This window comes from Myodes glareolus, chromosome 19, assembly GCF_982192425.1.
Source record: "Myodes glareolus chromosome 19, mMyoGla1.1, whole genome shotgun sequence".
NCBI classification, from domain to species: domain Eukaryota; kingdom Metazoa; phylum Chordata; class Mammalia; order Rodentia; family Cricetidae; genus Myodes; species Myodes glareolus.
Window position 1 is genome coordinate 2,802,923 of NC_142044.1, and position 15,291 is coordinate 2,818,213.

At 43.0% G+C, this 15,291-nt stretch overlaps 1 protein-coding gene across 1 annotated transcript; it reads right to left on the bottom strand.

Annotated features, from left to right (window-relative positions):
• Positions 1–328: 328 nt before the first annotated feature.
• Cox6c (cytochrome c oxidase subunit 6C) lies at positions 329–11,938 on the bottom strand. Its single transcript, XM_048457198.2, has 4 exons — positions 11,796–11,938; positions 10,865–10,991; positions 8,155–8,283; positions 329–450 (listed from the first exon to the last, which is right to left on the bottom strand). Exons 2-3 carry the CDS (start codon positions 10,976–10,978, stop codon positions 8,170–8,172), a joined length of 228 nt encoding a protein of 75 aa, XP_048313155.1. The 5' UTR covers positions 10,979–10,991; positions 11,796–11,938; the 3' UTR covers positions 329–450; positions 8,155–8,169.
• Positions 11,939–15,291: the final 3,353 nt, after the last annotated feature.

The window sequence follows — 15,291 nt, forward strand, 5'->3', positions numbered from 1 at the left end:
AGGACGGCACCTGAACATCTACCCCTGGCTGACCTGGAACCTGTGAGACTCACTTCCCTCTCTGCCTCCTGCAAAGACAGATTTGTTGACAGGACTGGAACACTCAAAGCTGGAAGTCCAGCTACTCTTGTGTACTCCAAGGGACCAAAGCCAGCACCAAGTAACTGTGGGAAGGACCTACCTCAGTGAAATGACAAACTATAAAAGCAATTGTACATGTGTTGAAATAATGAATTGACAAGCTATCTTTATATTCATACAGACATATAAGAGTATATGTCAGATTTTTAAGACCCTGAATTATCCATAATAATAACCAAGCAAAGACTTCTTGTCATATAACTGTTAATTGTTTATTGAGATAAACTTTTCCTTAGCCCACATACTCATGTTTCACAGTTCGGGAACACAGGTCAGCGATGAACATCTTCTGAGTGCAATCCAAATATTCTATGGAGAGAAACACAATGGCTAATTGTTAATGATGAACAGTCTTTATTAATCCCAATGAGGTCTATAATCACTCATCTTCACCCATTTTATGGTTGCCTAATGACAAGCTCCCTGACCACCCTGCCTAGCTTCCATTCTGGGCAGACCAAACTTACTCTTATTTATTTATTTATTTGTTTGTTTGTTTGTTTGTTTGTTTGTTTTTAGCAACATTCTTGTTCCTCTGGCTTCTGCATGCTGTTCTTTAGGCTACTTAACTTTCACTAATGTTTTTTATGTCTCTTTATATCAGTACTAAAGGACAGTAACAGTCCATGGCACGATAAAGATCATTCTTACTAATTTTCCTGTCAGTGGAAAACAAAGTAGTTGTTTTTGTTTTACAATAATGATAAAACAACAGTAATACTCTGGATATTTAATGCATGCGACTGTGGTGGTTTGAACAAGAACAATGAGCCCCCTCTGCTCATTCATCAGGGAGCTGCATTACTTGAGAGGGATTAGAAGGTACGGTCTTGTTGGAAGAACTGTCACTGGGCAAATTTTGGGGTTTCAGAAGCCCAAGCCAAGCCCCCAGGGGTTCCTGCTGCCTGCCAATCCAGACACAGAACTCTCAGCTACTTCTCCAGCATCATATCTGCCTGCATGCCTCAAACTGTAAGCCAGCCCCAGTTAAATGCTTTCCTTTAAGAGTTGCTGTGGTCATGGTGTCTCTTCCTAGCAACAGAACACTACGACACTTTGGATAATAACAAGAAATAGAACATTGCAGAATTAAGCCTTCTATTAAGCAAGTTTAATCCCCTTGAAAACATCTGTAATAGAAAAGTGTAGTAGGCCTTTTCCTCATCCTAGATCTTAGAAAAGGTACATATTTTAGTGGAGTTGAAATGCTCATTAAAGAACAATATATATTATCTACACCACATCAAATTCATTTTACAGAGCACAGAACCAAACTGAAGACTCTTTATTTAAATTCTTTTGCTCATCTGTTAAGCTTGAATAAAATTAAATAACAAGCATAAGATTTCCAAAGCATGAACAGTGGTGTTGACTATTTAACAACCCTTAAATCACTCAGTCTTTCCTCTAGACACAGAAACTTAATCTATCCTGTCCATGAGGCATGAGGGCCCCCATGTTCTGACAGACCAAACCAGAAAAGCATTCATAAATACCTTTAAAAGGTGCCTTTAAAATGTGTATTTTTAAGAAAGCTGTTTTATCAGAGTAATGTCAATGTCAACCTAGCAAATTGATAATTCCAAATAATTTCAAATTTTATGGCAGTAAGACCGCATCCCACAAACTCAGACGGTTCCCACCTCACCTGACTGAATAAGCAATAAATGAGCCAAAATAACTAAGAACAGAACCCCCAGTTGAGCTACAGGAACCGAATGAACACCTAACTAACAGAAAATTATACAAAACAGGAAATTTAGCAACATTTCTGCCTGCCTTTACCTCCATGCCTCCTCTGTGTAGTGCAGAGCAATATGGCACAGAGGAACTACCCAATTGTTGGTTCCTCCCTCAATGAAGCTAGTAAAGAGTGGGACCTGCTGGTGATACCTACTTGTCTGGTTTTGTCTAGCTAAGGAAAACACTGGTGGATGCTGTGGTGTACAGGAGGATTACAGATCTCCAGGCACCCATGGGTCAGAGATTTCAGGCAGAGAAATATACTAGAACAGCTAAGGCTCCAAGGAACAGGAATGAAACTCAAAAGTTAAGGAGGGTTTAGGACAGCTGTGTATATAGGTAAACTGGTCCAGGGCACATCATGGACAGATTAAAGATGGATTAGCAGACCAAGTGGAACTTGAGCCTCCAGACTACAATGTGTACTAATAAAGGTCTTCCTTCCTACACAAGCCTGCACCACAAGCAACAGGAGAGATTTTCCAAATGTTAAAATTTCAACAAAAAGATTACAGAGCAAGTTTATAGAGGAGCATAGCTCATTTCAATCACCAAAGTGAATCTCCATAAACCAACCACAAAAAAGCCCTGGCCTTTGGTTTTCTTGAAAAATTTTAAAAACCAACTGTTTTAAATATGTTCAATGAGCAAAAGAATATGAACAATCAAGTAAAAACCTCAGAAAAATATGAAAAATGGGAATAATAAGAAGTCCTGAAAATACACTAATTGAACTGGTAGGGATCACTAGTTTCAAAAGCGTACTCCAGTTGGCAGGAGATACAGCCAGCAAATCAGAGAACAGGTCATCTGAAATGACAAGAGTCTGGAACAAAAAGTAGAGCAATAGTAAAGAGAACGGTGGAGCTTACAAATTAGCAGGTGGGCCTACATAGTATCATGGGCTCACAACAGAGAGAAGGGAGCAGAGAACTCAGAGAAACTGCAACTGGAATAAGCCTGGCGACCACACTGATACATTATCTTCAAGTTGTCAAAACCAAAGGCAAACAGAATCTTGAAAGTGAAAGTAAGTGTCAAAGTAGCTGGTGAGGTCCAGGGCCCACAGGCTACCAACGCACTTCTCAGCAGAAGCTTCGAAGCCTGGCTCCTGGAGGCTATCCTGAGGGTCTGTCAACCGTACACTGTGTAATTCCATCACTAGGGAGGATGAGGCAGGAGGAGCACAGAGTTCAAAGCACTACTGGGTTACAAAGTGAGAAAAATCCCAACAAATAAAATTCTGTCAAATCTGCCAAAACATCCTTCAAAAAGGAAGAGATTTAGAAATTTCTTGGTAAGCAACAACTGAAGATCACTGCCAGGGACCTACTCTTTAAGACAAACCTTGCTATAGAAGCAAGCAGAGGCATGGCTCCTTTAAGAGAGGTTTTCCTGATTCAGCCATAGCAGAAAAAAAGCCATGCAGTTTTAAAACGCAGCTTCCTGCACTGTGCTGCCAGCGCAAACTCCAGCTATGGAGCATTTGAATGGCATCTGTGCACAGGGTGTTTCTGTGCCCACTCAGGGTCCCGAAGAGAAAAGCTGAGACCATGCCCATGGCTCAGCGCTCCCCGCCTGGGCAACAGGATCAGGTCTACTAGGCTTGCACAGGCAGGAAAGCATGGAGGATTACTGCCGCCATACACAGAGATTTCCAGGCTGTGCAGTCCTCTGCATGGCAGGTTTAGCTATTACTCAGATAAAAAGGGCAGAGTCAGGGAGAAGCGATGGAGCCAACAGAGGCAGACGCTGGGAACTTTAGCTGGTAAGCCACTGACAAGTGGCAATACACAGATTAATAGAACTGGGTTAAATTAATATGTAAGAGTTAGTTAGCCAATAAGAAGCTAGATCTAATGGGCCAAGCAGTGATTTAATCAATACAGTTTTTGTGTGATTATTTCGGGTGTAAGCTAGCCGGGTCACTGGGAATGAACAGGCAGTCTCCCTCCCACTACAAGCTACACAGAGGAACTGCTCTGCTGAAAGGCTGAGTCTGCCGTACTGTAATCCTGGTTTTTAACTCTCACTGTCATCAATCCTTTCTTTCTTTTTGGTTTTTTTTTAAGACAGGGTTTCTCTGTGTAGCCCTGGCTGTCCTGGAATTCACTCTGCAGATCAGACTGGCCTCAAACTCTCCGAGATCTCAGAGATCTACCTGCCTCTGCCTCCCAAGTGCTGGGATTAAAAGCTAAAGGCATGTGCTATCACCACCTGGCTCTTAAATCCTTTTATAGTATTTAAAAATCAAAGGCACTGAAGAACAAACTATAAATCTGTTAACGAATATACGATATATAAAAATGTGTAACTATGACATCAGTAACAATCTGTAACAAGGGAGGCATTACAAGGTAATGTTTTGTGCTGAATATACATTTGTTTCCTGTTAGAGCTGTTCTGTGTCCCACAGCATAACTTAAAAATACTAATTCATATAGAAAAGGAAATAAACTATTGAAACTTCTTCATAGGCATATGCAAGCATACATACAAAAGACCTTCCTAAACAGCAATAAAAAGGGAGCCATAAAACATACCAAGAAGGAAAAAAAATGTAATAATGCTTTTCCACACTAATAACTGACTTCCATGTACATAAATTAAATTTCCCAACCAAATTACCCTTAGGGTCCTAGAGAATGAAAGAAAAAATATTCCACAAGTAGAAACTAAGTGGCTACGCTGATACCAAACAAAATCAGCTTAAGGGAAGAAAAAAAACCTGCAAGAAGCACATTATGGTAACAGGGCCAGTTGTCATGGAAATCAAAAATACACATGAGAAATCCAAATGCATGAAGTATACAGAAAAAGAAATGGAGAAATAGCTCAATAATAGTAGTTGAGGACTTACTTTATATAGACAGAAGATGAGGAAATAAAAAGCTGAAAGTAGAGATAATTGTAACCATACATCAGCATCTACTCATAACAGAATATAGAATGTGTGGTAGTGTGAATAAAACTGGCCCACATAGGTCCATGGGGGGTGGCACTATTAGAAGGTGTGACTTTGTTGGAGGAAGTATGTCACTGGGGGTGGGGCTCTGAGGACTCATATGTTCAAGCCAACCCTAGTGTAACTGTCTCTTCCTGCTGCCTGCAGATCAAGAGAGAACTCTCAGCTTCTTCTCCACCATGTCTATCTGCACACTATGTCCCACCATGATAACGGACTGAATCTCTGAAACTGTAAGCTACCAACTCAATTAAATGTTTTCCTAACTAACTTTCCTAACCAAGACACCATGATAGGGCAAAACAAGCATTGACAAATCTCAGGAGGTTTGATAAGTATCTTCTTACCACGCTGACTTAATCAAACTAGAAAATCCCCAAATACACTGAATTTAAAATTCTAGACCAATGGATCAATAAGTCACAAGAAAAAGTTAAAAGCTCAAATGCACAACCTAATAACATCTAGTAAAGCTGCCAAAAGGAAGGAAATTAACAAAATAGTAAACATAAGTAAAATCTTGGTTCTTCGTAAATGTCAAATATATTGAGAAATCTTTAGTTAAAATGGCAAGAGAAATGAGAAAGTTCAGCAAAATACAAAAAGTGAACTTGTAACTTAGATGAAGACTATTAAGACTTGCCAACATGAACTCAAGAAATCTAGAAAAACAACAGACTAAAATTATTAAAATGGTAAGACTGAATCAAATCGAAAACTTCATAAAGGAAAGTCAAGGAGCAGATGAATTTTATCAAAAGTTAAAGAATTAAGACCAATCCTTCTAAAGTTCTTCCAAAACAGATAAGGGAATAAAACATCCACATTGATTCTAAACCCAGCACTGTCCTGACTAAACAGACAAAAGATCTCAAGTCAAATAGCAGTGCAAAATTCCTCAACACTAGCAGGGCTGATTATATATGAAACCCAAGAGACTAATTTTTGGAATGTAAGGGTGAATCAATATATAAAAATTAACAGCCAGGCAGTGGTGGTGCACTCCTTTAATCCCAGCACTAGGGAGGTAGAGGCAGGCGGATCTCTGTGAGTTTGAGGGCAGCGTGGTCTACAGAGCTAGTCCAGAACAGCTAGAGCTACACAGAGAAACCCTGTCTTGAAAAACAAAGCAAAACAACAAAAAACAAAAACAAAAATTAATAGATGTGATACACCATAAATGAAATTTTTTAAAATTCCACAACCATCTCAATAGATGTAGGGAAAAAAACTGATCTAACACCTTTTTCATGATTTAATACAAACAAACAAATGAACAAAAACAAACTAGGGGCTGGAGAGATGGCTCAGCAGTTAGGAACACCCATATACATTATTTATATAGCTATAGACACAGATTTATGTACAGAGATATATACATTTTTTTTAATTTGGTGGGAGTGATGAGATAGTTAAATCTCTGTGTAGCCCTGGCTGCCTTGGTACTTGCTATGCAGACCAGGCTGGCCTCAAACTCAAGACATCAGCCTGCCTCTGCCTCCTGAGTGCTGGAATTAAAAGCATTTGCTACCACATCTGGCTGTAAGTGTTCTAAACTGTAAAGACACATACTAGGTATAGTAAGTAGTATAGTGTATCTCAACACACCTTGGCTACCATCAGCTGGAAGAGAAACTGAAACCTTTCCCATTAGACTCAAGAAAATGACGATGCCACTTCTGTTCAACGTAGCACTAAAAGTCCTAGTCAGAAAAATTAGTTGAGAAAATGAAAATACACCCAAAAAGAAGTAAAATCTGTCTTTGTAGGTAGCATTTTATATATAGAAAATTCTTATAATACACACAGAAACAGGTTAGATGAGTTTTGCAAAGTTGTGGCGTATAAAATCAAAATACATTAATAATAAAAGAAGATTAATTCTATTCAGATTTTTGAGCAATGGGACACAGCACTGTTGAAAGACACAACAAAACTTCCTATTAAGATGTCCATATACTGGCCAAGTGGTCAAAGCACAAAAATACCAAATCAAAATCCAGTTTGGATCCCTAGAACCTCTGTAAATGGCAAACAAGACACAGCAGCTCACCTGTAACTCCACCCTCAGAGTAACCTACTAGCCTCATCAGGGCTCTGGGGTCAACGGAGACCCGCCTCAGTCAGGTGGAAAATAACACAGGAGCACTTTCCGCATTAGCCTGGGACCTCCACATACCCACACACATGCAAACACAGTGCATACATACACATGAAGGGGGAAAATCCCCAATATACCCAGTACCCATAAGCACATGCAACACTCAAAACTACAAATCATTAGGGAGGTTCAAATCAAAACTTCCGTGAAGGATGTCAACCCTATTTAAGATAGTTAAGACAGCCACTGTCAAAAGAAAACAAGCAGTAAGTGCCAGTGAGCACATGGAGAAAGTGAAGCCCTGAGCACTGTGGGAGCGTAACTAAGCAACCACTATGGAGAACAAGTGCTAAAATAAGCAGCTGACAGGCAGACATCCTACTGTCTACTGACAGACCGATAAACAGAGTTAGTATACAAACAACAGGACAGGCGTGGTGGCGCACACCTAGAATCCCAGCTATTCACGAAAAAGTTCACAGTCAGGTTCCACAACTTGGTAAGGCCATTTCTCAAAAATAAAACATCTTGAAACATTATACATTATATTTGTGTGTATGTATATGTCATATATATTATATATAATAACATGGTACATCATGTATTACATCTGTTACATATAACAGACACGACATATTGTGCATTACTGTATGTATTCTATAAAAAAATGTGTATGTATATATTGTGTAAGTACATAAAAGATAGGATATAGTCAGAAAGTCAGTGATCAATGCTTTCCAAGCAATAAACAACACTCCAGGTTCAGTTCCCAGTAACAACATACAGTGGAGCATCTTCAGCCTTAAGAGAGGACGTGGCCGACATGCTAAAATACTATGCTAACTGAAGTAAGCCAATCACAAAATGACAAATAGGGCCAGCACGATGGCTCAGAGGGTTAAGGTACTCAATGTCTACGTCTAGCAACCTAAGTCTGAAACCTCGAACCCATACACCAGGTGGTTGTTCTATAACTTCCACACGCATGCACAAATGCATAGGCCCACACACATGCATATGCCCATAGAGTAAGAGAAAGACAAATAACGTGGTCAAATTCATAACAAGTAGAGCACAGCCGTCAAGGTCTGGGAGGAGGGCACAGCACAGCACAGTTCTCTAAGGACTGACAGCTGAGAAAGGCTACGATAACTCACACTTGGCTAGCTAAGACCACCATGACAGAACCTGGGGCACTGATCACCTGCACATTCTGATGTCACTTCGCACTCTGGAAGATACCAGCCTTCCTCATCTCTTCGAAGTCCTTCATGGAGTCGTACTTCCTGTAGAAATCTGCATACGCCTTCTTTCTGGGTTCAGCCACACCAAACTGAAAAGTAACATAGCCCATTATCATACTCATTTTTCAGACTAGAAATAAAAACAAAATAAATCAACACCACATTTGTAGTCACTGCTTACTGAGCCATCTATTTCCTAAGACAAAGAAGGGTGACAAGTGAAAGGAAGAAGCTACAACTGCACAGTGAGAAGCTCACTAGGACACATTACCCCTACTCTTGTGCAAGGTTGTGCATCCGTACTTGTGTGTGTGTGTTTGGTGGAATAAGTGCATAGTTAAAAGACAGTACAAAATAAATGAATAGCCTTCCCTCTAGCAAACCCTAAATATTGCCAGTTGGGACACAGTAACATATCCTGGCTCAACCTAAGCAGAATGTGAATTTTAAAGAAGCCTAAAACAGATTTAAAGACATAAGAAAAGGCCAACATGTCATAGGTGATTACACTTTAACAAGATCTGAATCATTTTGCAAAGGAGAGAATGGAATTCAAAGTGATGACTGATTATTCCAAAGGAAGGCCTTTAAAGAAATTACTGACACTTTAGGAAGAGGTGTGTTCATGTCGGATTTCGTCTTGCATATAGACAATCAGCACGGAAGGAAGGCTATTTCAGAGACCAGGTGGAGTTCCAGCAACTGATCAAAGTCTAAGCAGCAGCCACGATTGACATTTGGTTATCCAAATCCATGTCTGGACATGGCAAAGATTTAGTCTCCACAGAACGCTATTTAGTGTATTTTGCCAAAATCAATCTCATCCTGCACATAGTAATTTCCAGTACCAATCCACATCAGTGAGGCGCTACACGAAATGCACAGAATCATGCTCTCTGAAGTGAAGTAAAGCAGTAGACTTGACTGCTCCTCCTCTTATTAGAATTCTCAGTTTCTTTCAGCAAGAGGACTCCTCAGTATCTTCTGAAGCCTTCTGAGGCCGCTCCCTCAGGCTTTTCATTAGACCATGGAGCCCCTTGGCTCTCAGACCCCCAGATCTGGAATAAATCACACCAGGTTTCTTGGTTGTCAGCTCAGTTAACTTGACACACGTGGGAAGGGGAACCTGTGGGCATATATGTAGGAAAGCCCAGCCTACAATGGGCAGGGCCGTCTACGGGCAGGTGGTCTTGGGTTTTATAAAGTAGCTGAGCATGTAAAAAGAAACAAACCAGTAAAGCTGCATTCCTACTTGGTCTCACTATGGACCTGTAAGCTAAATAAACCCTTTCTCCTCAAGTTGCTACACCTGACAAGCCACACACCAGACAATGGAGTGCCCCACTTAAAAAATGAAAAAAAAGGCAACAGACTTTAAAAAGTTCCATCTGTTAGCTGGGCAGTGGTGGTGCACACCTTTAATCCCAGCACTCGGGAGGCAGAGGCGGGCGGATCTCTGAGTACAGAATTATCAAAGTTACTAAAGTCCTGATTTTAGCCAGGTAGTGTGGTGTGCACCTTTAATCCTGGCATACAGGAGACAAAGGAAGGCAGATCTGAGTTGTTGAGACCAGCCTGGTCTGCAGACAGTTCCTGGACAGCCAGGGATACACAGAGAAATGCTGTCTCGGGGAAAAAAAAAATAGTTCTCAACTTTCTCAAGATTTTATTACAAAAGCATGATAATATGCACAATAATAAATGTTTAAGAGAATCTTAAGTAACAATATAATCTGATGTAAAAGGGGAAGGTATGTGAAAGAAACATTGCAGTCTATAGACAGGTCAGGCCCTTTACATCCCAGCACTCGGGAGGGAGAGGCAGGCAGATAAATGTCCCCCAAGAATCAGCTGCAGACACACTAATTCTGTGCACCCTCAGATCTCTGGGAGTGGTCTACAGAGCAAGTTCTAGGCCATCCAAGGCCACACAGAGATACCCTTCACTACCCCCTCAGATGTACACAAGGCCAGTGTTAAAATGCTACTCTTGCCAATTCTTCAAAACTGCCAAAATGGAGAGCTGCTTTCCCTGTACCCCTGAGCATCTGCTCTGTTGGAGGCAGGAATTTATTCTCCCCAAATAGACCAAATTCTACCTTACAAGACCTTTGGAAATAAGGCCTTAAAGGAAGTTCAAAATGGCATGGGTCCTAACCTAGTCTCTTTATAGGAAATCAGTCAGTTACAGAAGATCGTGTGAAGACGACAGCAAAAGAGAAGGGACCCAGAAGGCATTACCCCTGCTCTTAAAAACTGAGCGTGTGGAGGTGCAGGCTTTTTAATCCCAGCACTGAGACAGGGGCAGGCAGAGTACATGAGCTGGAAGCCAGCCTGACCTAGCCATGGCTACAGAGTAACTCCCTATCTCAAAATAAAAAACAAACTTGTGAGAAAACAAATGCCCATGTTTAAACCACTCAGCCTGGTTCTCCTGTTAGTTAGTTAGCTAGTTCAGCCTGTTGGTTAGCAGTCCTAGCAAACTAACAGCTTCACTTGAAGAGGAGGCAAACATGGGGCCTGAGTGGCTCCTTCACACTGAAGCCCAAAGAAGGTTGGAGGCAATACAGTGAAGACAGAGTTTCTTTTTTAAAAAGCCCTTAATCGGTGTAAAAATAGTTTTTTAAAATCAACAGCTTGTGACCTAAAGCACAAACAGCAAACACATACCTTATAGGCAGCAGCCACTCCCAGGGCCACGATGAAAGCTCCAACGATGTGAACCCGCAGGCGCTTGGCCAGAAGACCACGCATCTGAGGTTTCGGCAACGTACCGGAACTCATGGTCGTGAATGTCCTTTACCCGTAAAACAACAAAAAGAAAACCTTAGAACAGGGTAAGTGAAGGACCTCTTCAAGCACGACGCACCGCTTGTACCTTACACTGTGACCGACCCCTCCCGCAAGGCGGTTCCACCATCCGCAACAACGGCCACGGTAACCCTCACCACCAGCAACCCACGACCAAAAACTAGGAACGCAAGTGCCCCCCGCCAGAGAGGCCATCTGATCCCGCTACTGCTACTCAGAATCTACGTAGAGAAGTCTTGGGCGACAACTCGGGATAGGGAGACTGGAGGCGAGGAGGCGCCTGGGGCCTCCAGACTCCCGGGCTGCAGCAGAGCCGCACGCACAGGCCAGGGGTCTCCAGCTTCAGTTTTGCTCTCACAACCAGACATACCAGCGATGTCAACGGTGCCTGCGCCGGCGGCTGACCCGCCTCGGTCCCCTCCGTGACGGCGCCCCTCGTCCAGCTGGAGCACCAGGCCCCACGGGTCAGACGACCCAACCAAGGTCACCCTGGCCTCTGCCAAACACAGCGGAAGACGGGCCCGGCCGTCCACCCGGGGAGCCACGGGGCTCCGCAAGGCTCCTCCAAGGCCCCGGCGGCGCGCACGGGCACACGGAGGGGTCGTCAGAGCCCCCGGGGCCGGTCAGGCCCGCAACCTCCGGAGGACCCGGTGGGGACAAGCGCGGCCCCGGGGAAGGGAGGCCCGCGGCCCCGGTAGGCTGGGACGCGGGACGCATCAGAGTCCTCGCCCCGGGACTGCCGACCCCCGCAGCTGTCAACTCCCAGGGTCTGAGACGCCGTCCGCCTCACCTCCACACCAACGTCCTTCCCGGTTCACGCCGAAATGGAGAGCCTTCCCGCAGCGCGCAGGCGCACAAATCCGTGGAGGGCCCGGCTACGGTAGCCGAAGAAGTTCAAAAGTGCAAAAGCGAATCTAATCGGTCACAGCAAAAGCAGACACCGGTTTTTATTCTAGGTGGGACCTTGAAAACAAATCTTGACTACCTGAACAGGTTTCTTCAGTAAATTGGAAATATTACTCTTGACCCGTGTTGTGAATTTATTAAGGAATCCATAGACATTTCACATGAGGGGAAAAATTAATATACTACAGAAATGTAGTATGTAGAAATGTAGTATCTTGTGGAATAGTGGGCGCAGGAAAGACGTGGACCTGGAACTTACAGATGTCTGATAAGCAAACACGTGGAATATGCCAAAGATGAAGACTCCAAAAGGGTTGCCATGGCAATTCACCAAGTCGAAGCCAAGCCATCTGTGTATTTCATCAGATTTGACGATGATTTCCATATTTATGTCTATGACTGTAATTGATTGGCAAAGTTACGCTGCAACTGTTGAAATAAAAATTGTAATTTCTAGGGGAAAAAGCATAGTAGATATAAGGATACCAAGCCGTGGGAAAGACCGGAGCTGTGGCCGCACCGACTCCATGATCTGCACGACGGACCTAAGCTAATTGTAACGGGTTTTTGTGTTGGGTTCTGGAAAAAAAGAAAAAAGAAAAAAAAAAACTGCTTCAAACGGTAACAACGCAGATGATTTTGGAAAGTCGACTTCTTGTGCTTTGGGATGTTTGTCTTGCTTTTTAGTGAAATCAGCTAGATTCACGGGTGTTACTTAAGTCAGCGTAGTAAATCTACTTCCATGCAGGGCTTTAAACGGAGTAGACTGGTAATTCAGGAACCCTGGCAGGGAAGCACACACCAATCACAATAACCGAAGGTGGTGTAACCCAGGGCACAGTGAAACTAGTAAATATTGGATCCCTGGTTATTGGGTTCCTCTGCCAATGTAATAAGCCAAATCAACCGAAATAATAAATCCAGATTTAATAAACAGAGCACAGTGAAGCAACTCCCGGGTGGCTCTCAGGAAGCCAGGAGAGCACGTGGCAGATCTACGGACTGCACCTTAAACAGTCTGTAGGCAGTCTTGAGCAGTTCCGGGGAAGACGTTGAGGGCAGGCGTTGAGGGCAGGCAGGCTTCGTCAGAGGCAGGGTCTGGAATGGGAGGAGTGAAACTGGGTGGAGCTTCCCAACTGAAACCATTGAACTAGACCACTCCAGGACTGGAAAGAAAAGTATATTGGGATCAAAGTGCCAAGGCTATTATCGATCCCACAGGACGAGAATAAGAACATTACCACAGATTTTGGGCCAAATTTGATGAAAGTTTTATTAAACACTAGCCAGTACCATACCTGGGATTCCCAGAATATGACACCAAGTTACATTAGGCTTATAAAGGCAAAACCCACCAGGCTACGTATGCCTTTGTGCAATCACGGGGCAAACAGATATCCTGAGGCAGCAGCCCAGGAAGTTATCTATCCTTGGGCAGGTGGGCTTACAGGTTAGGGGCATTTTTGTTTGTTTGTTTTATACATCTCTTGAGCAGAGTAATTTAAATTTAAAGTACAACTTAACCATCACACTATCTCTGCAGGAAGGGAAGCAAAATGGCAGAAAAGCAAGAAGATTTTATATGACAGTAAATAGTATGGGTTTATTTGTTTTTGCTGATAGAGGCTGTTCAGATTGGCCTGGAACTGGATGTCCTTGCCAATCTTTGAGGGTAGAATTAAAGGAGGTTCATGGTAAACAAAATCTCACTTTTAGCCATCTGTTTACCCAGCCAAAGTTCTTCTGTTTAGGGATTGTCACCAGCACTACTATTTTGGGGGACCCACTTTGGAACTAGCAAATTGTAGGACGAAAGGACCAAGGAAAAAAATACCTGACCCTGACTTGACCCCAGGACCAGGACTTGAAATCACACCAATTCTTGAGAGTGCCCCAGAGTCAGGCTGCAGAATCCCATTAATCCTTGTGGTCTCTGAGCTCAAAATGCCACCAATCCCTGAGCTTGCCCCAGAATCAGACCACAAAAGTCCACCAATCCTCAGCCACTCTGGAAAGCTTCTCCCCACCCCAAGATGTCCTATATAAGGTCTCTACCCTGTTCCATTCGCTGTTGTTTCTCAGGTGAGGCAGCCTTTCCAATAAATAGTTTGAGAGGTTTGTTGTGTGGTGTGACAGTTTGGAGCTGAGCCCAGCTGTAACAACTTCTGCAGGAGCCAGAGCGAAGCCGACCTGCAATGACTTTGCTGGGGAAACTTGCCCGAGCAGAGCGGAGTTGTAACAACTTCACTGGGGACCCTCTCCTGCTGGAGCGGTTGTTACACTTGCCTTGGAAAACCCTTCCCTGAAGCCGGGCTGAAAACTGCTACACTTTGCGGTGACTCTGTGGTATTATTCCCTTGGCTCCCCACTGCCAGGCTTCCTTCCCATCCTAGCTGCAATGCTTATATAGATGGCACATAAAAACAGCTCGCTCCTGACTTTCTAGTACAGCTAGCCAAATATCGTGGTTTAACGCTGGCTTCCTGGAATGAGTTTTGTGGGTTTGTTCCTTTTCTATTTCATGGAATAGTTTCAGGAGGATGAGCATGAGCTTAGTCTTTAAATCTTTGATATACAGATTGGGCCTTGTGGGCCGATTTTTATGACTGCTTTTACCTCAATTGTTGGGGACCTGTTTAGGTTGATTAAACATGCCCTCTAGATTTAAATATGATAGCTCATTTAGATCTAGAACTCTATTGATTTCTCTTAGATTTTTCCAGGTTTTTAGCATGTTTTCAAAATCTTCCCTTGTGATCTCTGAACTTCACTGGAATCCATAGAAACCTCCTCTGTTTCATCTTTAATTTTATTAATTTGGTCTTCTCTTTTTCCTTCTGGTAAGTTTGGCTACAATTTTGCCATTATTGTTATTTTCAAAGACCAACTCTTTGACTGATTCTACTTGTTTGCCTTTCAGTCTCTAGTTTACTAATTTCTGCCCTTCCCCCACCCCCAAAACAAACAAACAGAACCCTGAAGTGCATTATTAGGTTGTTTGAGATCTTTCTGTAGTTTGCTTGTTTGTTTGATTCTGAGATAGGGGGTCTCTGTAGCCCTGGCTTTGGCTATGTAAACTAGACTTGTCCTGAACTCCTGGAGGTCAGCTGGGATTAAAGGCTTTTGCTTCTAGGCCCAGGTCCAGCCTTTCTATAAACTTTCTTCTTAGAATTAATTGCCTTTGGCTGTATCCAAAAGTTCTTATTATTGTCCTTTTTAAAAATAATATGATGTTGGGATGGCCTGGGTGGCCTGCAAGCCAGGCAGAAGCTGCCGCCAGAGCAGTACAGGGTCCCTGGGCGAGCGGCAGAGTCAGGCAGCTGGATGTGGTGGACGGCAGAGTAAATGGACATAAGGCTATACATAAAGCTAGACATTTA